We start from the raw sequence: 24,019 nt of genomic DNA, 5'->3' as shown, positions 1-24,019 counted from the left end.
TCAAAAGCCTTTTGTATTGTCATTAAAGGCTTTCTGCTAATAAACCTAGAGCCGCTTTTCCGTGTAAAACATTGGATCTTCGCTCCCTTCCTCTGTGGGTGGGCACTCATGTATTCAATATCACAATAAATCCTCCATAATCCTTTGCAGGAAGTGCAAGGCAAACAACAGGTTTATTTATAAGAGAGCCTGAAATTAATATATTATGATGAATTTGTCATTTTTTTATACTTTGAGAAGTGATTGATTCAGAATGGGATCGTGAGGACTCTCGATTGAAACTTAGAACTCATTTTACATTTTAAGAGCATTTAAATGATTGAGAGTCAGTCCTTAGATTGTCCATATATTTCTGTTCTTGAAAGACTTACTTCAGTTGAATAGGAAGGAACTAAAACAAAATAAATCGCACATTGAGTTTATTCCTTTCGTCTTTAGTTTGAAACAAAAACAAAGTTGAACCGAATGTTGTTTCTTACAAAACGAGTTTGAGTCTTTCTTCATGTGCTTTAGAAGTTGGGAAATCAGTATAAAAGGTTTACTAAAGTGATGAGCTTCAATCCGTTGTTCTTGCACAAGACGTTCCTCCATCAGCACTGATTGAGCTAGGGAACTCTATCTAGAATATAGTTTTTCAATTTAAGTTCGGAAACGAATTAATATTCGATTACTGTATCAAGCAGGAAGCTGCATGATGGAACACTGATTCAAACTTTTTTACTTGTTTGAACACTATCAGTTCTGACTTTTCCAAACTAACATTGTTGGACGATATTTCTCCTACCTGATTTTGAATATATGCTCAATTGAACTACTTTTTCTCTAATAGAGTATGTTCAAATGATTGAGGCTCAACATTACAGTGGAAAAGTCCGTAGTTGAATGTCATTCAAATTTATTTATATGAAAGATAAGTTGAGTGTATTTCATTCACATGATCGAAAAAACCCAACACTATTTGTTCCTGTAACGAAGTATGAGAAATATAGAATAGCTTTTTTGTCATCTCCAGTAATAGGCAGTTGGCAGTAACTGACTCAGGAAATAATGTTCTGAATCTCGTGATTCGAGGGAAATGCTTGGCTGGGAATCGGTTGCTGTTAAAATTTCAATAAGGATTTTTCCAGTTTAGCGACGGGGAAACTAGGAGCCAATAACTTGATAGTCTTGGCAGTATGTACCAAGGAGCTGTGCCAAAGCGTTCTATCGCTCATAAATATCATCGAAGCAGCAGACTTCATCCCTTACAGCTTGAAATGAGACTCCCTCCCTTGCTGAAAAGGCACCTGTCAGATTCTAGCTCCGCTTGGAAACATATCAATTGATGATTATCAGCTAGCTTCTTCGCTCTCTAGTGACGAAGGCGTTTAGTGAGGCTACAGTGTTATGCTAGTATCACATTATACAATGCATCATCAATGATGATGTGATGATGATGATGATGATGATGATGATGATGACACTAATCTGATCATGCTGAAACAAATTTAATTTGAATTTCCAGGAAGGAATCACAGTAATTTGTATTTGTAATCTGAATTAGAAGAGAGACAAAACTTACATTTAAAAAAAGAAAATTTACCAACATTTCATCATTTTGTAGATCGAGCTCATTCGAGTTCAAGATTGTTTTGTTAATTGCACTATAATTGAATTGTAGAGAATGTGCGTGACACTTGAGATTTTTATTCTTCATTGTGCTGAATCGAGTTAGACTCACAAACAAAACCCAGCTCATTAATATTAAACTTTTCTACTTCAACAGACGCACACATGACAAATAGCTGGAATTTTCCCCTAAAGCTGACTTTTATACCATTACCATCAAGCCAGAAATGACAGTACTTCCACTGACGTGCTACTCTTTCCACTGCTATTCTCTGGTATGAATTTGAATTTTCATGTGGCACATCACTTTAAAGCGCAGCTAGTCGAAAAACGGAATATCTCAAGAGCTCATGAATAATTTATATTTGACTGGTCAGTGAAACGATCACGGATAATATATGTTTGAGTACTTTGTAGCTGAAATTCAAGCTAAGCTGTGATTCCCCATCCACCTGCTCAAAACTTTTCACACTTTGGGATAATCGCTCCCGGAAAAGTTGATACGCGTACAGTCATTGACACGGAGAAATTTGCATAATAAAGTGTTCCAAACTGCTTTGTAATAACTCATGACGTGTTTATAGAGCTCTAAAAAAGACTGTGCATTACGAACTTTTCTAATGAGAAAGTAAAATCAACATGACTTTTATCACCGGGAAATTTTCTCATCCATTCCCATTCAGTACATTGATTGTTGAGATCCAGTACTATCGACTAACAGTCATTATCTTAGTTTCAGATAATTTCGAGTATTTAAGCTTCCTTCAAAATTAAATTTAAGTAAGAGCATTGTCTAAGGGTTACAAGATTCTTCATTTTTGCAGCAAGATATTATCTTGAACAATACGGTCCACCCACAGTACTAGTTAAACCTCTCGAGTTAAAACCTTTAATCATGATCATATACACCAGATCTATCAAAATATTGATAACATATCTAGATAAAAATAACATTAATTAAATCCTTTTGATATTTTATATTTTAATTTATGCGTGATATGTTCAATCTCATTAGAGTCATTATCAAATTGCTTGCAAGAGTTTGCATTTGATAATGACTCTGGTGATCTGAAACATGTCATGCATTGAACATAAAAAGGGTACCTTGATGTTATTATGATTGCAATAAAAGTGGTAACCCTATATGAAAAATTAAACATGGGAAACATACTACGATTATCATTGATTATCAAACGTGGAATGGAGTAGCCTATTTTGAAGCTTTTTAAATTGGTGGACCATCAAGTGGAGCCATCTTAAAAAAGTGGACTATCTAAAAAAATGTAAGCCATAGTATTACTTGTGGACCTCTTATGCAGCAGTCAGCAAACTGCGGAATGTATAAGCAGAGATAAAATATAAGCATACCCTATTTATGGTTACTCTGGTGTAACCATTGATCATTATCGTTATCTATACTTTCATAGAATTTATCACTATTTTAAATAAAGCCACTTGATGCCAGGAGATGTGATGAACTATATCAGAGATTTAATCTATCATTCATATTAATCATTGAGGGAGTTATAAGCTCTTTGAAGACCAAGTTGAGCTTCGCGAACGCTCCAAATCCTCTGTAATTTGAAGAATTTCCACAAATAATGAGGAAAACTCGAGCCGTAAATGAAAATTCGGATGTCAAAAACTCTCCTTTGTGAGCATTTATCACTCTAATCTATTGTGTGTTGAAAGTTTCGGGTGACGCAGTCTTGAAAGACGGTGCCCATTATTACACACTCTCACCTCGAGAGAGAGAAGACTTAATTGTGATGGGCAGTGAGAGTGAGAGAGTTGTCTGTGATAGGTGAGGCGGGCTGAGTACTCACAATGGGTGAGTACAGTATATAGGACGCTTGCTTTTCACCTCGTCAGATATTACGGCTCTTAATAAAATCCTACGAAATATTTTTTGCTTGCAGCGAGGTGAAAAGGCTTCCAGAATGAATAGACCTGAAGCGCTATTGAATTCTTTCGAATGAAGAAGAATTTAATCTGTTCAAACAGCTTGCGTTGATGCGATCAGCAGAGGAGAAGAAAAGGCTGAGTAGCTTCAGAAATTAGCGATATAAAGCATCTTTCCTTAACGCAATTTTTTGGCATCAACAGAAAACTCCGATGATTGATTACCCGCTTGGCTCCCAATCAGAAATATAACCACCGTTCAATGTCCAGCTTCCAATCCCCTACTTTCTCCACTGCAAATTTTATGAGCGATGGATTCTTGAATATTTTCCAAGAAATGTGTGTAATCTGTTAGCTCGAAATAATTTATTCTCAATTTCAAAAGGATTGTTTTTATTCTCCTTCCTCTGCATTTCTCTTTCGAATGGGTATTTCTTGAAAAAATCATATTTTAAAAATACAAATATTGAGTGCAAATAATATACATATATGTCCTATACTAACTCCTAAGAAATAGTACTTAGGTTGTACAGGGGGTGAATCTTATTTGCCCCTCCCGGAACCGACGGAACTTGTAAAAGCATGCAAAACTTGTGTTTCAAATAAACAAACAATGAATAAGTTGCAATTAAATTACGGGATTGCAAGAAGTCGAATAGATTTCATCTGTATCATTATCGGTCATCTATATTTGCTGTCCTTCCAGTCAGCTATTGGGATTGGAAACTAGAACATTCAGAATACTGAGATTTTAATTTACGACAAAATTCGCTCAGTCATGATTCTATTCATATTTATGTTACTGCTGAAAAACATATTACTGTATTGATGAATGACTGTTAAATAAACAACCGCAACACTGAAGAGACGGAATTATTGATTACTGAGTGAGTAGCATCCATTACATTCACAGTATTGCATTTCATTCTGTACTGAATATGCGGAGAAGCACAGTATTGATTCATGACAAATAACACCCGAAGCCACATACAATCCAGTTTCTCTGTTGGATAACATGAATATTACAGATTTGTGATTTTTCCAGTTTCCAAATGAGTTTTTTTTATTCCAACTAGTCAACCAGGAGGATATCGGCTTCATAAATCACATTTAAAATTTCTTATTTATAATGATTTTGAGTTGATATTCAATTCTTTGAATTTGAAGTATGAACATCCATCACTATACATGGGAACTTACAATAATTATTGCCCTTGAGCCTGTTTATATTATCCTCATTAATGTTCCAATCTATACCAATAAAACACATTCCTGAGATGCGCATCCATTCCTATTAGAAACGATGATCAATAGTAGACCTAGTTCTTGTAAATCCAATGTACTACCATCATCTTTCAAGAACTGAGATGTGATACTGTATTCTCATCAACATACTTGGGACGTGAACATTGAAAATTTGTCAAGAGTGTTGAATTAAAATAGCCCAACAGTAATAAGAATAGTGCGCAATGCAACTCAGTCAACAACTAATTCAGGAGAATTTATTTATTATTCCTGTGTATTGAGAATCTCAAGTATTCCACTCAACTTATCGGATGGGCACGTTAAATTGTCGGTCCCGGCTGAAGTATGACAGTCGTATGGCCCATTGACGGCTTAAATTATATATTCAGGTGGTGGGACCTTCCCACAAGGGACTCCCCACCAACAAAAGCCATACGAATTTACTCAACTTGAGCACGACTATATACATGTATCCATCGATATTTTCATTTAATTTATTCGTATACTTGATTTATAATGTCATGGCAAATTAATTAAACTTGAATAATTTCATTTATAATTGGAAAATTTGATAGAGAACGAATCAAAGCACCATGATGTTAATATTATACATTTTTAATTGGATTTTTTTAACAGTAGTAGGTAACCCGTGCTCCGCAAAGGTCTGTTTAAATCACTTGACAAACTGAAAACTTGACGTACGGTACTGAAATCTTGAAGAACCAAAAATAAGCCTATAACAATCCTTAGTAAATCAAGAATCTATATGCAAAATTTCAAGCCATCAGTTTAGTAGTTCTGACGTGATTATGTGACATTCTTGAATATTTCCTATCCCATGCAGGTATAAGACGATTCATTCCATTGAACCCATTATATTAAAGTTCATGCCGTGTAAGTGAGTTGTATGCGAGTGTTAGAATAATTGTTTTGTTTATTCTGGAATTCACATTATCATGTAAGAGCTCTCAAGTGGTCGGCAATAAATGTGATTCATTGGGGATGCGTAGAGCATCAACAACACTGGGGGTGGCGAGGCGCCCCGCATTCACTTTCCTTATAATCAACTCCATCTCTCTCAGCATGTAGTCGAATGCCTCTCAACAGCTAAACAATAAAGAACTAACTCACTAGTTGTTTTCCATGTAGTTCCAATCGAGAAATCCATTAGAACCAGACTGCAGAGAAAATACAGTATTCACACAGTCTTGAAGTTGGAAAATGGAATTGGATGAGTTATCTTAAGATTTCCCTGGCATAATAATTTTGCATATTCTCATTTCTCGTCGGGCGGCCTATCTATGCCTATTAATTGCTATTTCTTCAGTTTTCTTCTCTAAATTAGAATATTATCATTTTGAAAAGTGGAATAGTTTCGTATTTGCTTGATTCTTTTGTATCCTGCAAGTGAGCCATCATAGAATACTCCTATTCATCTGTGTGTATAGTTTTGTATAGAAGATCCTTAAATAAAAATATTTCGAATATTATAATATGCACATACAGAATTTTCGCGAAAAAAGATTGAAACCCCAGATCTCATATGAATAAACTTTAATGTAATCATGGAAAAATCATGCGGTACTTTTTTTAATAATATTTCATTTCTTGTATGCTTATGCAAGAACTTTGATCTGCTTACTATGAACTGTGAATTATTGTTATATTGAATTTTAAAAAATGGTAAAATTCTTATCCAAACGACCCGACATACATACACCGTTTACTTTGAATGTAACAAGAAGATTGGTTTGACAAGAGAACTTGATTTAATACAATGGAATTCCAAACTTGATGATTTGTTTCATAGAGGTTTACAGTTTACATTTTTCAAAAGTATCATTCTTTATAATAGTGAGGGGAATAAGAAAACAAGTGAAATGTTCACCTTACCTGATTTCACAGAGAACCTTTTGTTGTGATTCTTCTGAAAAAATTTCAAGATAATTTTCAGTGATGAGAAAACATTAGCAGAGCATTTATTCAGTATTTTTATTTTAATTCACCATTGAGAAACAAAATTCACTGTCACAAAAGAAACAGATTCAATTGCGCTATCCATACTTCTATATACAGTTACATGCATACTTATTAGAAAATAATAAAAGCCTAATCGATTCAAGTAAGCCTGATACTTCAAAAATCCTGAATACTATATCTACTTTGTTGAAGAGAATGGAAACAAAATATGTATGTTACAGCATTAATTATTGATTTTTCCGCTGTTCAATGATTATCAATGAAAAATGATTGTCAAATCGAACTGTATTACAAACTAATAAAGGCCGATCCTGATTTTAGATTACATGAATATCATAACGATTGACTCTTTATTGTTTGAAAAGAGTTATTCACTATAATTCAAACTATTCTCTACAATAATTTTATATCATAACAAGTCATATTCCCCTCATTTTCTATCCCCCATCATCAACTACATTCAAAAATACATTTCCATGTTTTTTAGCTCTCTAGCACGCTGAGCATCCATCTTGCTCAGGGCCACTCAGGTGGGTTTTGCTCTCCCAATCGCCATTATTCTCCAACTATACAGCAGTTTATCCTCTTCCAGATGTTCTCATACCGGTATCATCGTAGTTTCCTTACTAAGAATCTATTCCACCTTGACATCCCCCAGATTCTTTTGTTTTTCTCTCGACGGACAGTACTTGAAATGCCACTCGTGAGGTAAAACTTTTATCTCTGATATTTCTTTCTCATGGGACTCGTAATCCCCCATTTTTTTCCAACAGAACAACAGTTTCCAACCGCCTTCTGAACTCTTAGAACTTGATTCATTCATTTGATAGCATTTCAACTTTAGTGTTTCATGATAGTCGTCATGAATGTTTATAAATTAAAAATAGAAGACGATTTTTTTCTGGATTACAGCGCAACAGATAAACTAAAAATATTGAAATTTATCTGTGGATACAGGAAATAGACGTTAATGAAGAGCGTAAGGTATTCAAAAGCCTTTAAGAGTTGCAATTCAACTTTTTTGGATGAAGATTTGTCAATTTTAAGAAGATGATTCGAAAAAAATAAGTTTTGATTTTACAAAAATATCCTCCAAACGTGAGATCAGCGCTGTTCATAGGCAACATTCATCATGATCAACAATATTGCATGTTTTTGCAGTTATTTGCCTGATCAACAATAATTATCATGCAGATAACTCATAAGAGTTAACTATAAAGATTAACTATTAACTATAAAAATAACTCCTGAAGAATTTTGATTTTCTAGGACAGCCTGATGAACTCACGATAGGCTCATCACATAAGATTGATTACATTGAAACATTGAGAACTAATATAGTCAACTAATTCATGTATACTAATAGGATGTTCATTAATTATCTAGATATCTCAAGACGTTAACAGCTACCTCTCTCTTTCATAGCATAGTTATTCATTGCTCTGAGTTATTGAACGTGTCGCAGCTCCTTGAAATATTAATTATAGGGTGAAATTGACATAGACAGTAACTGTGGACGCCATTCGTTGATTGAACAAGTTATTGTGTTCCAAGCAGCAAGTGAAGGACGTCGGAACAATAGGTTAATAATCACTATGCAGATTGGAGATGGGACGACATAGTTATTAGAATGGAAGGCCAGGGAGCTCGTCATTGGTTCATGGAGCTACGTAGTTTTGCGTCAGACAGGAATGGTGAAGGTGTGTGGGAGTGAGGGAGTGGGAGATTGAAGCTAAAACAACACAGCATCTTCTGGCAACAACTTTGCCCAATTCCCGTCACTTCATCGTGCGCTAAGATTCTAGGTGGAGGAAAGCTACCCCTTCTCATTCATATCAAACTTCAAATACAAACATTCCTGAATAAACAATTTCAACTCCACTACAGCTTGTATCAACAATTTGTGAAAGAGATAAATATGGCTGCTTTGAACAACAGTTGTTCCTCACCAATCAATGTGTTCGAAATGATATAAATAATCCTTATTGAGTTGTTCCCTGCAGTGGATCTTCTTATAATGATTCAGTTTTCTATATCTTCTAAGAGTCGAGTTGTGACAAGAATAACATGATGAAGAATAGTGGGATGCGAGTTCTAGAAATAGTCACTACAAACATAGCCTTTAGGTAAGGAAGATGATTACAATTCATACATACAGAATCATCTAACCTCACAACCAATAATAAAAATGTTTCCATGAGAAACTTTGAAAGAAAGTTTCACGTGTTTGTAATTTTTCCTCTCACTTCATGCACTTGAACGAGCGTGAAAGTGCACTGTTGTCGTTCTGAGACATTAGTCTGGAATTTTTCTGTTCAGTACTTTCTACATCAGTAGTTCTGTTTTGAACTGAATTTCGTGATGTTTAGACTCCGTGGCTTCTGCTATTGATAGATTATTATTTTAACGACAGAAAATAGCAATCTGGAACGTTCCATTTTATTGCTTCAGAATGGCGTTGTTTATGAAAGTCCAAAATAGAACGTCTCTTACTAGACCTCTATCAATGAGGCCTCAAATGAACGAGTACTTCACAGAGGGTGATATTTGCTAGAGATTTGCCCAGCTTCTTGTGTTTCTCATGAATTATTTGGTTTAAGTTGATAGATTGTATTCACATTTCCCATCGCTAAAGTTAATGTTTTATTTCGTTTTTATTACATGTTATCAAATCCTATTATTATTATTATGATTATAATATGTATCTCCCAACATAGCTCCGTTTTCGAACAAGTGATCAATTCTTCAATGATAATTATCCCTTCCAGGGATCCCTATCCGCCCAGTATGGAATAATATTTATACATTGTACACTACAAAATGACGTTGAGATAGATTCTGTTCATTTTAGTGTATAATCGTCACGCAGTACGCAGTAGTGATGTACGATGTTCCATTACAATACTTCCAATAAGAAAGGTCAGATCTTATTTCCAGCATGATTGTGAGAAACTACTCGATCATTTAATCACTACGTTTTCTAATTATCTTCATAGTTATAAGGATGAACAGGTTTGTGAGATGAACAATATCTGATAATATCCGGTTTCTGATGTAATGCTGGTTTATGAGAGCTTAGCAAATAGTAGGCAAGAGTAAAAGTTATCAACATTGAATGCTGCGATTTGATTCGATGCCGGTTGCCGCTGGATTGACAGCTCCCGGAAATCGCGAGAGCTTATAGAATGTCATCAGTTTGTCGATCTCACGTCACCTCAACTCCCTCTCCCCTTCGCTCACTCTTTGGCATCAACCTGCTGTTGATGCTTGCTAGAAGCCATTATTTCACGATCGAGCATGATTTTGGCATGTCACGAAGACATCCTTCTAGATATGAACAGAGAAGAATGATGCAAGAATTCTCGTATACAAGAATACAAGTATTTTATAATGAAAATTCATCAACATTATTTTTTCTCTATGATATTTATGGAAGACCATCAGTGAATCTCTGTTCGAACCGAAGTTCTTATAATTTCACTTCAGATACTGTTGCTGATGAGATATTGTGTTATTTATCCAAAATGAAAACACTGGGATTTTGTCTAAAAAAATCACTTATTTATTAAAAAACTAGTAGCTCTGTGAACAGTAGACCTCGCGCAGTTAAAAACTACAGCCTCCTCTAATACTGTTCATCAGAGTGAATTATGTCCTGTCCTGTCGTGTCGGTGTCGGTGTAAAGTTATACAGGGTTAACATAATGTTAACAGCTTTTAATCCTATTTTTGATGTTTCAGGGCCTACAACTCTCCAACAATGCATCGTAAAAATGAATGCTCATTGTAGATTTGTAGAGCTTTGTTTCCTCTTCAATTTGATGTTTTATTTCACTACTTAAAGTTTTCCTTCCATTGTTATAGCAGATTCAATGTTGGTTGTGAAATTTTCAACTCTGCAACAAGTGTCAACTTAGCAGTTCCACACCTTCAATAGACGGGCTAGAGATGCGTATTTTTGCTATATTAACCTACAAACCAGTCTTCATTAAGCTACAAAGTCAAAAATTGTGTACCAGATATTCCAGACTTAAATATTTCATTGACAAGTGATCAATTTTTACAAAATTAAAATTTCACCCCCCACCTAGAATCTGCTATAAGAATGGAAGGAAAACATTAAGAAGTGTGAAGTAATACTTCAAATTGAAAAGAAAACAAAGCTCTACAAATAGACGGTGAGCATTCATTTTTACAATGCATTGTTGGAGAGTTGTAGGCCCTGAAACATCAAGAAATAGGATTAAAAGCTGTTATTTCAACAATTTTACACATTTAAGAGCGTATATCTCGAAAACTGTTGGAGATATCACAAATCACCACAGAAAAAATATTGTAGAGAATTTATCAAGTTTTATTTTTGAATGGTTAGTCATGTCGGTTGAACGTATTTTTCTCAAGATATGAGCGTGTAAGCAAACCATTGAAAAATGAAACTTTTAATCCACCCTCATCCCTTTAGCACAAGGGGTAGGGATAGGGACTTTTGATATGTTCACCCCCTAACTGGTCTCAACAAAGCTGCGAAGTCAAAAATTGTGTTCAAAACATAATCTCCAAATTCCTTTGTCAATTGGTCTATTTTTGCATAACTGAAGATCTCACACTCAACACTGAAGCTGCTGCAACAGTCGTGGGCATTAGTGCGTAAACTTATGAAATTATACATTAAAATGGAAGAGAATTTTATGCTTTATAAGCTCATGATCAGCATGGATTTTTCCCATCGATATTAAAAAAGTTATAAGAGCAAAAATAGCAAAAAATCGAAGGAAAATGTGCTTTTTCAAAAATGTCACATCTTTTAGAGCTATCTTGAAAAGTAAAAGAGATATAGAAAAAGTTGTTTGATCAATATTGTAGGAAATTATGTAGCTTTAATTTCTTATAGAATAGTCATGTCTGTGAAATTCATAACTTTCGAGTTATATGCGAGAAACCAAAAAATGGTACCTTTCAACCACACCCACCCTCTTAGCACAGGGGGTAGGGATGGGGACTTTTGATATGTTTACCTCCTCATTACCCTAAACAGAACTGCAGGGTCAAAAATTGTCTTCCAAACTTTTCCCTCTATACCCTTTTTTGAGCATTCATTGCCTGGACTACTATGCTACTACCATCAAAAGCTTGCCGAGTTGAAAGCAGAGAAGAGTCCAGAGAAAATAGTATGCTACTTCGAGTTATCAATTGCATGCCTCATCGCTTGCAATTAATAGTCCACACTACAGCTGATTTCTTACCAAGTTACATTGAGATATAAATTGCATGCAATTTATAATCCACTCGACAGCTGATTTATGATGAATAATTCTGAAGTCTGATTTTTACGGTAAATATTGGCGTTCAAAGGAGACTCCTTTTCTTTTTTACTATCCTTAAAATGCAAAATTTCGGAAAACCTTATGTACATGTCGACGTGAAATTCAAGAAGTAACATACCTGTCAAATTTCATGGAAATCTATTGCGGCGTTTTGCTGTAAATGCGGAACATAAATATAAACATAACGAGAAATGCAAAACCGTCGACTTGAATCTTATACCTCACTTCGCTCGGTCAATAACAAACATGTTTCAACACCAATGGTGTCATCATCAGTGTGAAAATTTAAAATTTGAAATTGTAGGTTAGGATACACACAATAGGGTTGCAAAAAAGTTGGAAACAAATTAATTAATTAATTATAAGAACTGTGCTTAACCTTTATGAAGGTAATTGAATAAAAATAATTTTGAATAAAATTTTTAGAATTTTGAAGTAGGCCGGCACATCTAGAAAATGAATCTGAGTATATACTATTTCAATTCATGCAGGCGAACGGGTTAGAGTCAGAAAAACTACAATAGGTTTTTGCCATGCCTGATTTAATCGCCGTTCACTATTTTAACACTACAATATTTTAAAACAAACAAAATATCAACAATACTGACACGAAAGAGAATAAGAATCATATTAAATTTAACACGTTACATTACCTTTATTCTCTGATCTGGGGGCGCATTACTATCCTTACTTTAGATATTAATACGTCACCAAACCAAATAATATCAGTTGCAAATATTAATTTCAGAACAAAACTCGAAACAAAAAAACCCAAAGAACTCAAATTTCGTCGATAACCCCATACACCAATTTCAAACCCGCACTTTGACGTTTTTGTATGACCCTTTGTTTCACTGCACTTTGTTGATTGTTTCCGTCGTGTTTCCTTTCGATGTTATTTTGTTATTTCGGCGTTTTCTTCTAAAGGTGTGTTTTCGTAACGGGCAGACGACAGAATTCACTTTAAATTAACATTGGTTCTTATGGGAGTGTTCACCCATCGGCAGAAAGTTGAGCAGAAAAAAAGAACTATTCAATTCATAAACGAACTGTCACTCATTTTGCCGTTCTTTTTAAGGCCTATCAACACAATGCTATTTTGCTTTGACCGATCACTGCGAGTGAACCGTTCAGTAGAAAAAGAACTAATTTCGGGATTCTGTCGACGGGAACAGACAGCTTCAAACTATTTTTCTGCTCTGATCACGTGACACCAGCAGAATTTAATCTTTCTCTGGGTCTGGATCGGTCGCCATGTTTCTTTTAACCTCAATGTTGAATCGTTGAATGTTTCTGTGAAGCTTCTGAGTTATGACGATTTGTGATTTCTTTGCTATTTTGTGGAATATTGTGCTTTTTAAAATTATTCTAAAATGGATAATAAAACAAAATTTTCAAAGGAAGAAGAGGAAAAATTGATAGACTTGATTAGGCAAAACGAAGTTTTGTATCAAATATCGCATCCCGATTATCGGAATTCCTTTTTGAAAAATAAAACATGGAAAAATATTGCTGCTACTATGGAGAAGTCAAGTAAGTAGACACAATTATTTATAAATTTATTTACCCAAGTTGATATCATTATTATTTTGGCACATTCTTGTATTCTATCGGTATACTCTCTATTGTAGCCAAACCTATAGGCTATAGTTTTTCTTTTTTAAGAAGAAAATACTTGTTGATGCATCAAGAAGTTGATTTTTACAAATAATATTCATTTTATCATATCTGTTCTATTATTTCAGTAATAATTACATAACCTAGACTACATTTTTTAGGTACTGTAACAAATTGTAATCACAAAGAACAGAGAAGAATCCAATATTGAACTAGTTGTAAATTCAATCTTGGTAATATGCTAATAGGTATATTGCCAATTTATGCCAACAATGTCAAGCTTTGTTTACACCAGAGTTTACAAGAAAATAGTTTTTTTTATAAAGTAGTCAATTCTATGTACAAGCCTATTTAACAAAGTTGGTAACAAGTGGCCATAGTTCATTGAAATCTCAGTTGACAACTCTGGTTTAAAAGACTTCCATATATCTCTATTACGAACGTAATTACAAAATACATTAGTTATTATTATTACAGACAACTTATTGAAACTGGCAATAAGTTGATCTCAATATATTCCATGATTCAGATCTAAATTTAAATTATCAATTTGCATCTTGAATCAGTGTGCCCCCAGACAGGAAAACTTTCTTGTCAACTATATGTAGCCTATAGTTTTATTTTCATTTTTTTGAACATTAATCTCGTCTCTGGACAGTGCTTGTCAATTTACAGGCTGTATTATTTACTGATTATTCAACCCATTCACTCGATTATACATTTTCAAGTTTTCTCAATTATCAACTCACTGCTTGCCATGTAATCGGAAATCAAATGTTCATCAAATGATAAATCTAACATTACCTATAATACCCATCCTAACCATACCTTTTTGTTCGCACAACCCTCCTCAACCTAACCTAAGCTTTCTATGCACACAAACCTTAACGTAAATACAAAATTATTGATATGAGTATCTACTCATATTATATTGCATGTCCATAATGTGATTACAAAACCACGAAGACATGTCAACAAAAAATGAAAAGAAAAACCAGATAAGACCCTTTTTTGAAACATAATATATTATAATTATGCTATTGCCGGATTGAGTCTAAATAATTATTCTACTTTGAACTTATTTATTAATATACTTGGACATTCATTATTCATTCATAGTTGTGATGTTCATAGATGTGAACAAAACTAAATTTTAAACATTTAAGTCATCTAAATATTCAGAAAGAAAAACTTTCGCTCACTCCCCTCTTGTAATTTTTATTTAATTTTTAAAAAAGGATGAATATAGCAATTATAAATAAATTAAAATAATATCCCTCATTCACATTCAACTTGGTCGTCATTAACATTTTGGACGTCTGTTTTCTTACAAAATATAAGAATAGCAGGAATTTAGTTACCTTGGTCCAATGTACTTGTACCAAACTTGTTGCAAAAATGTAATTTAGAAAGGAATGCTCTTGATTACCACTGAAAGTAATTTATATCCGACATCTTTGATTATTTGTCGTTCTAATCATAGAAAGCAAGATTTTTCATGTATGCAAATTATTGCTGTTATTCAGATTGATATCTTCTTCTTTCTTCTCCCATTCATTTTAATATGAAGTGCATAGAAAAATGAAAAAAAAGTGTAAGGGAAATTAAATTTATCCCACCAAACTGACAAATACAGTAGCCTAACAAAGTATTCTAGAAACAATTTACAAAATGATGAAAAACAAAATAAATGTAAGAATATTCTTTATGTAAAAACTTAGAATCAAACTTTTCATTATAAATAAACTTATAATTAGAACAATTATTATCGGTATGTCTCGATATACCTCATCAGATTATGATAATAATTATTGATACACATTTCTGATGTGTGTTAAATTTGAATATATGAAGGTATCCATAAACTGTACTAGAATTTTATGTTAACGGCAGACATGTCTCATAATATGGCTTCAAAGAATATCAACCCAAATTTAAAATTATACATAATACTCATAACAAATTTCAAATATTACAATTTATGCCGTTTCAAAGTCACAGAGGCAAAGCTAGGGGACGCGTAATACTTTGACAATATAATTTTAACATGTTGTATTCTATCCAACAGACAGTATAGGCTATATCAGTATTATTTTTTGGATAATGTGAACAAATAAAACATTAGGAAATGGAAAAATATGAATCCTTTTTCCCACAAAACTTCTTCTATCTGTATATTCTTAGATAAGTTATCCATATTTCACTGATAGGTTCTAATTATTTAAAAATAAATTTAATTTTAATATCACTGTTCAGATTTTATTATTAAAAGTATAAATATACTTTTAATAATAAAATCTGAACAGTGATAATAAAATTGAAAATTAATTACTTACCTAACTTTTTGATCAGATAGAAAAAAAATTGAAAAATATTAATATTGAATTAAAACTGTTATTAATTTACTGACATTCGAACCACAACAGTTATAAAACTACTTTGATCATGATGAGTCTTTCAAAAAAAGGTAAATTCATTAAATCCTTACAACATTGGTTCCAAGGGACCAAACTTCAAACAGTTAAAAAGGAAAAACCTTCCTAGCAACAGGTTTTCTGTAACTTTCTACAGCTGACATTTCTCAAAGTTTTTTTGTTTATTTTAATAACTCAGATCAAATAATTTTACGAAAATTGATTGAATTTATATTTTGAAGATATTGTGATATTTCTATTTAATTAAAGAAGATTACCATGAAGTATTCACACTCAAAATTAATGATGAATTCATTTTTCTATCAATTTTGAAAGTATCTATCCAAAAATACAACTTTTTAAATCTTGAGAGAAGTTCTATATTATAAAGAAAAGTATTGGCTGATACATCTACGAGATTGTATACTTGAATGGTGCATCATCATGTCTGAACTACTGAACTGATTAACTTGAAATTTTCAAAGCTTATAGATTCTTAATTACAAAGAATAGTCATATGCCTATTTCCATTTTCATTAATCAATAAATTTAAATTAAATAATTGTAACAAATTTATTCAATTTGTGATCCAAAGTTTACACAACGATAAAAACCCAACCAAACAACGCCAATTCGTGGCGTGAGTGGTAGCACGCGCGATTCAAGACCAAGATCAATAATTCATGAATGAATGGTAGTGGGTTCGAGACCAATCATACTATTTTCTTTGGCTGAAAATGTTCAATTCTGATGAAGATTATCCACGTAATTTTGACGAGATAATAAATAATTATTGTATTTTTTTTAGTTTCTGGACTTGAATTGATTCCATATTAAAACACAAAACTTTCCCCATTGCAAAGCACGGGTTACTTGCTAGTGAGTAATAATAAGTATAAACTTTTTTAATTACCTGTTGCTGAGTCTGTAATTTGGAATTTCTCTAAAATATTTCATAAATGAACAACTAGGATCTATGGGAAAACTGAATTCCAAGTTTTATTACAATCTATGTTGTAGGTTATTCTGAAATTGTAAACTGTGGGTGAGTCAGTCGGTTAAAAATTTCCCCAGGAGGCTATGAATTGAACTAATTTCTTGGGTAACCAAGTCTTCCAGGACCACAAAAATAATCTTTAAATTTGTTTCGGATTTCAATTGCAGAATCTTTTGATCTGCTGTTTCCTGGTTTTGAAAGGCTCACCATGTGTTCTGTTGGTGTCAGTGTATTTATGTCCTCAAGATGCCTTTGTTGTGGTGCAGGAATTTTTGCATCCCTCATCATGTTGTGTAGAATACAACAAGCTAAAATTACATTGTCTACTTTCTCTGCGTTCAGAGGAATCGGAGAATGAAATATTCTAAAATATGAAGTCATTATGCCAAATGCATTTTCAGTAGTGCGTCGTGCCCGACTGTGTCGACAATTGTAAATTGCCTTTTCTCTGTCATTCAGGGCTTGTTCTCTCGGGTATGATTTCATGAGGTTATCTTGTAAAGAGAAAGCCTCATCACCCAAAATCACATGGGGTACTTTAATTTCTGTACCAGCTATCGTGGCTGGTTGTGGTAGATTGAATTGATTTTTAATAATTTTTTCCCCCATCTTACTCTTCTTAAATATCCCGGCATCCCCTTCCCGACCATAGGATCCCACATCTACCGCAACAAATCTGTATTGTGCATCCACTATTGCTAGCAAAACTACCGAAAAAAAACCTTTATAATTGAAGTAAAGGGAACCACTTTTTGGAGGACAGACGATACGTATATGTTTTCCATCGATCGCTCCACAGCACATCGGATAATTCCAGAGTCTTTCAAAATCAGCTGAAATTTTTTTGAACTGTTCTTCTGTTGGCTCTGGCATGACAACATGTAGAAATTTTTTTACAATGCTCTCTAAACATTTTGAGATTGCTTTACTGATCCAAGAATAGTGAATCCGGTAAGCAAATGCCAATGATCGGTACGATTCACCTGTTGCCAAGTACCTGAAAAATGAATGATTACAATTCTGTATTAATTCTTGAAGACATCTTTTGATAAAATCTTATTAAAGCTATTTACTTTATCCTTAATTTCAGTGGAAGATTGCAAATCAAAATGGAAAGTAATGAGAGATTATCAGAGGCGCCAAAAAGCAGCAAATAAGAAAGGAACTGGGTCATCCTCCGACGGAATTGTTCCGGCTGATGACAAATTAGCATTCCTAGATGGATCGCATTTTGTGCAGAGACTGTAAGTGTTGCAACTCTTTTCTTTTTTATTAGTTAGTCTTTGATGTCAAGTAACCCCGATATGATTTTCAAAATTTTAAATCTAGGCTTCTTGAGTTTCAGTGTTAATAATAATAATAATGAGTGACCTGGCTGGCTCAGGTTCTGGTGTCAGAGTTTTCAGGTCGCTCCTGATCAATTTCAGGGCCTCTTGGCATAACCTAAAGACTTTTTTATGCACACAGTGTTATGAGACAGTGTTCAGTATTGTGAGGCAGAGAGCTTTCAAAATATTATTGTACATTAGTTATTTTTCTTATACATGGAAAATTTCCATTTCTGTCCATGAATACTTTTGAATATTATCATTTTCAAAAGAATTGCTTTTATCAATAAGCTACAAAGTAATATCACTATTCACTTTCTTGGTAAGGGCTTACTCATATATTTATGTAATAATTGAAAAATCAAAATACCATTCTTCCAACTTCATTTTATTTTCTGCATGATTGTTTCGACTAATGTCATTTTCGTACTCACTCTCTTGAAAATGACATAAATTGAAACATGTAGAAAATTTTAAAAAGTAAAGAATGTCTCTAATTTTTTAATTTTATCTAATTTTCTTATAAATCCATTGAAAAATAATGAAATCTGAAAGCATATTTCTATTATTCAGGACGAAATCAAACTTCTTAACCGATTTGGAGAAGGCGCCAGCAGTGGAGAGTGTTGATGTTCATGTTGATGAGGGACAAGAAGCGATTGTTCTTGATTTGCCCGTTCTTCAAAGGATTCCTACTTCAAACTCCAACAAGAGAGCTCCGCCGCCACAGAACGAGAAGGACGAACTAAGGGTGAAATTGATGAAGAAGATGGTGGATAGACCCAATATTCCTCTTCCTCCCCCACCAGATAACCTAGAGAAATTTTTCAGTAGTCTAGCGGATACCATGCGGGGTTTCCCAAAAAAAGAAATAGCCATTTAAAAAAAAAAATGAGTGACCTGGTTTCAGAAGTTGAGATTAGGTTGGCAGAAGAAAAGGAAGGAGAAGAATAACTTTCCCAACCATTACAGTAGAACTCCAATTATCCAAATTGCTTTTAGATAAAATAAGCAAAATTCCCACAATTTTTAGAAGTGTTGGAAAAGCATTCACAATGTTTCAGCAAAGTTGATTCATACAGCATTCAACAGGTTATAATTAAATTAATACTACTATAATATATTTTAAAAAAGTTTTTATCCAATTCCCATTATTTTTCTGTGAAAAATCCAATTATCCAAATACTAGCCGACAGGCTCGCTTTGCACGCCTTATCCGTCTAGCTAGAGGGCTCCGCCCCCTGGACCCCCGGCTGGATCATCCAAATATAGGATCAGCAGACTCACTTCGCTCGCCTGCATTTTTCATTTGAGCTTTGTTCTTTCCGTCAAAAAGTCAGTCTATTCAATCACCAGTTTTATTTTAATTATGTAGTGTAGGGTTGCAGAATTCTTTATTTTTATCACAATTGATAAATATTCATTTATTTCTGAACTAGAAACTTGGTTAGGATACTATGATGATAATTGTATTTCAGTCTAATAGTTCTTTGAAATTTGAAACAGTAATGATATGGGAAACTTAACAAACATACATATATAACCCTCTCAAATAAGAATATGCTTGTATGAATTTGCATGAGAAATGTAGAAAAATTATTTTAAACTTCAATGAAAAACTTGAGAAAAGTAACCCTCTAAAAAACGCTTGGAAAACGCTTTAAAAGTGCCTATATGGGGCATATCTTTGGCGTAATTCTGAGTCCTCTTAAGAATAAATTTCTAGACTCTTGATGAACTTCTGTACGAAATTTAAACATAATCTGTCAATTAGTTCTTGAGAAGTTCTTGAAAACACAAGAAAAACGCTCAAAATCCGCCAATCTTGGGCGTCTTAACTTTAGGCGGAACTTAACTCACAATACAACTTTTCTATTCCTCAGCTGAGCCTGTGTACCAAGTTAGGACATTTTTTGTCAATTAGTTCTTGAAAAAGGTGGGAAAACGCAGATTTTGAGCGTATCTTTTGATTTTTTCAAATCTGTTCTTAGTGCGCCTCTAGATTGCCAACTGAACAAACCTGACAAATTTGAATTGTTTGGTCCAGTAGATTTTCAGCTCTTTTGATTATGAATGAGTGAGTGGGTGAATGAATCAGTGCCATTTCGCTTCTACATATATATTATGTTCAAATATTTGATTAACCTAATGGGGTCAGTCCCAATTAATTCGGATAATTGGAGTTCTACTTTAATTTATTTTTTTATTCCTTCGTGAACGATTTTCAAGATGAAACTTAGCAAGGATTGTAGTTTGTTAATTGTTACTCTCATAATATATATACAGGTTGGGTGAAAAGTCCGAGAACGGCTTAATATCTCATACACAAAGGTGATTTTACGGTGGGTGTGATTGGGGATCCTACTCAAATTAAAAATAATTTTTTATCATGACTTTAAAAATCTAGTCCGCCATCTTGGATCCGCCATTCTGAATGCGACTTTATTTTTTTTTAATGTAAAGGTTTTAATGCGATACAAGACTTCAATACATAATGTCAAGAAATCTACTTTTATACTCTTTACGAAAACACTGATTTCTCATTGCTTGTGATTTTTTAAATAAGTATTAAATTCTTGACTATGATTACCATAGTATAGTATAGTATTAAAATAGAATGACTTTAATTTATGACATGGCGTAAAACCCGCGGTGCTGATCCAACAACCTGATGGATTTTATTTGATAGAAGAGACATCAAGTCTGATGTACACCGTGTTTCCCATGAAGAGGTTTACACATTTGATTTTATATTACGTGCCCATTCATGCACAGAACTTTTTTGAATTTTACACAGTCTACAAAGTAGGTTCTAAAAATATTCTGGGAAAATTTCAACTTCCTAACCTTCGTAGAAACAAAATGATGGCATATTGAAAAACGATACTTCAAAAACATTAAAAAGATGTTTGTGGCTTTTTAAAATATTTATTGTTGCTTTTTAGGGCAATATGACTTTTATTTAAAAAAAAATAGAACATAGCCTAATGAAAAACCTTAAAGTCCAAAATTATTCAATTGAAACCCATCCACAGTAACACACTGATACTCACAAAATTATTCATAAGCTCTTACAAAGAAACTCCGCCATATCCGGGAAGTTCCTCTTCTATTGATCGTTCTAGTTCCCCATCATTATTGAAGCTATGGGTATAAACGTTTTTCTTCAAGTAACCCCATAGAAAGAAGTCACAATCAGTTTAATCTGATGATCGGGGTGCACAATCTAAAATAATCACTTTCACGATCAATCCAACAGCCATGAAGTTTGTCATTTAGTAATTGCATGACATGATTTGCGAAATTAGGTAGAGCACCATCTTGTTGGGAGATTGCTTGATCCATTTCTGGTACCATCCAGATAACTCATGAAAGTAGTTTTTATAGGAAGCAAATTTGTAGAATTTTCAATATGCCGCCATTTTGTTTCTAAGAAGGTTGGGGAGCTGAAATTTTCCCAGAATATTTTCGGAACCTACTTTGTAAACTGTGTAAAATTTGAAAAAGTTTGGTGCATGAATGTGCACGTAATATAAAATTAAACGTGTAAACCTCTTCGTGGGACATCCTATTATATTAAGCGAGCAATTTCTGTATATCTGTTTATATTTTTATATCTGGTTATCTATGTTTAACTGATCTCGATACCGGCTCTAACGATTTTCACGAAATTTGGAACATAGTGGGTTTATGATATAAAAATTCGATTGCACTAGGTCTCATCCTAGGGAAAACTCGCTGAACGACATTAAAAGGATAATTCATCCTTGGCTGAAACAGCTGAGACTTTCAAGTGTGGACTTTCAGTCTGTGGATAGTAAAAAGTGAGCGAGTGATTCTGTGGAAAATCAAAATATCGCATCCCCGAAATTCATAAGCTGACGTATAGCCGGATGTAAAATATAAACACGATCATTTTAGAAAATGGTGTTCTGTTTATCAATAAATAAAAATAACGAGCGAAGCTCGGTGCCCCGATATTGATGTATAATATAGAATAAATCTGTCTAGAATAAACTATGTCTTTATAGAAGTAACTCTCTGTAAATAGTTATTCCTAGCAACGTTTATATATGAACTATTTTAGTGTTAAAAGTATATAAAAATTGAAAAGATTTTGACTTCTCAATAAAATTTTATGATTTGGTAATATATAGTGAATAATCTCTATTTTTACAGTACTGTTGTTGTTACAGTATTATTCAATTGAAAGAACATATCTGGACGAAATTAGTTGTACCACACATTGAGAACACTGAGCCAAATAACTATGGTAACTTAAGACTGACTCATGACTAATTTATTGTCATCGTGGGAGGAGGATTTGATCAATATGTCATCATCTCATCTAGAACCAAAGAAAATTAGAAAGAACTCTGTTCTGGTAAATTTTCTCTACTTTACTTTAACCTCCTAGTAGTAATTTGGCCAAGTGATTCAGTATTATTTGTACACTGTATTGTATGAATAAAATACCGTAGAGGTAGATTCGTTATTATCTGACCACGTAACGGTTTTGTACAGCAGATAATTGATTAGACAATGATTAAAATCTGATTAGCACTTTGAAAACTTCTGAAATGAATGTGCATTAACTGATTAGAATGAGCAAATATATCAATAGCACTCATGGCAAAGTTGTAGAATATCATTTTATGATTTTCACTTATTCTATATAGGGGCACCACTATTATTGAAATGAAATAAAAATATCGTCCTGTACCATATCATATAATGATTACATATTGCATGTTTAAGTTTAAACTCACGGGAGCAATAAAAAAAAATTGAATCATTATAAATTAATTCAAATTTATGTTAATATTTTGGACAATAGCATTAAGCTGAAAATTAGGCTATATTATCTTTGTTCTAAGGTATTATAATGATACGAGTGACATCTTAATAATATAACTAATAAAGTGTAACCTTCTATTAAAACATTGTAATTTTGTAAGTTGTATTATATAAAAATTCTCAAGTTATCAAATAATCATTTGATTTTATTATACAGAGTGAGTCATATGTATGGGAACTCTTCATCAAATTGGAGACTGTTGTAGATATAGTACTGTAACTTTCAGGATAAGTTATTGGTCGAATACTCTACCTTTTGAAGTACAACTGAATTTCAACCCCTCATAAGGGGGTGACTTGGGGTTTAAACTCAAAGTGTTCTATGAACAAAGTGTCTAATCAAAATGTTCTATGATGATTGAACTTTATAAATTATTTCTTTGAAAACTATAACTTCAATCAGCCGCCATTTTGGATACAAGTATAATATAACATTTTGATTAATGTTATCTTTCTTGTTTTAAAAAGGCCTTTAACCCAGCAGGAACCACGTGAGTTCCCTGGACCCAACCACCCACGTTGGGTGGAATCCAACCCAGCATGATATTTCATGATTTTCAAGTTGAATCCTAAGAGTATTTGGTAGGAAAGAAATAAAACGTATTTCTGTCAATTGTTGTTTTATTACAAGATAAAAATCATGAAAAAAGGTACATAGTTTCAATCTGAATCATCATTATTCAGGCAGCCATTACAAATTACTTTTTTATGCTCACCACATAAGCATTTCCCACATTTCTCACAGAAT

At 33.3% G+C, this 24,019-nt stretch overlaps 2 protein-coding genes across 4 annotated transcripts in view; one reads left to right on the top strand and one right to left on the bottom strand.

Annotated features, from left to right (window-relative positions):
• Nucleotides 1–24,019, bottom strand: part of LOC111053314 (potassium voltage-gated channel protein Shaw) — a 240,237-nt gene that overhangs the window by 177,808 nt on the left and 38,410 nt on the right. For 2 of the 3 annotated variants that reach the window (XM_039425067.1, XM_039425061.1), the window contains exon 2: nucleotides 6,649–6,682. The exons of the other annotated variant lie outside the window; for it this stretch is intronic. The gene's annotated coding sequence lies outside the window, so the exon portion shown is untranslated. The remainder of the gene's footprint in view (nucleotides 1–6,648; nucleotides 6,683–24,019) is intronic. 3 annotated transcript variants of the gene reach the window in all.
• Nucleotides 13,311–22,189, top strand: LOC120348702. Its single transcript, XM_039425079.1, has 3 exons — nucleotides 13,311–13,591; nucleotides 18,177–18,330; nucleotides 18,988–22,189. Exons 1-3 carry the CDS (start codon nucleotides 13,432–13,434, stop codon nucleotides 19,295–19,297), a joined length of 624 nt encoding a protein of 207 aa, XP_039281013.1. The 5' UTR covers nucleotides 13,311–13,431; the 3' UTR covers nucleotides 19,298–22,189.

This window comes from Nilaparvata lugens, chromosome 1 (genome assembly GCF_014356525.2).
Source record: "Nilaparvata lugens isolate BPH chromosome 1, ASM1435652v1, whole genome shotgun sequence".
NCBI classification, from domain to species: domain Eukaryota; kingdom Metazoa; phylum Arthropoda; class Insecta; order Hemiptera; family Delphacidae; genus Nilaparvata; species Nilaparvata lugens.
This window is presented reverse-complemented; position numbering and strand designations above follow the sequence as displayed.

Bases quoted from the DNA above. Each gene is read 5' to 3' on its own strand.
- LOC120348702 (XM_039425079.1), top strand. From the start codon at position 13,432: ATGGATAATAAAACAAAATTTTCAAAGGAAGAAGAGGAAAAATTGATA. The intron at 13,592-18,176 runs GTAAGTAGACAC...CCTTAATTTCAG, and splicing joins TGCTACTATGGAGAAGTCAA to TGGAAGATTGCAAATCAAAA. The intron at 18,331-18,987 runs GTAAGTGTTGCA...TCTATTATTCAG, and splicing joins TCGCATTTTGTGCAGAGACT to GACGAAATCAAACTTCTTAA.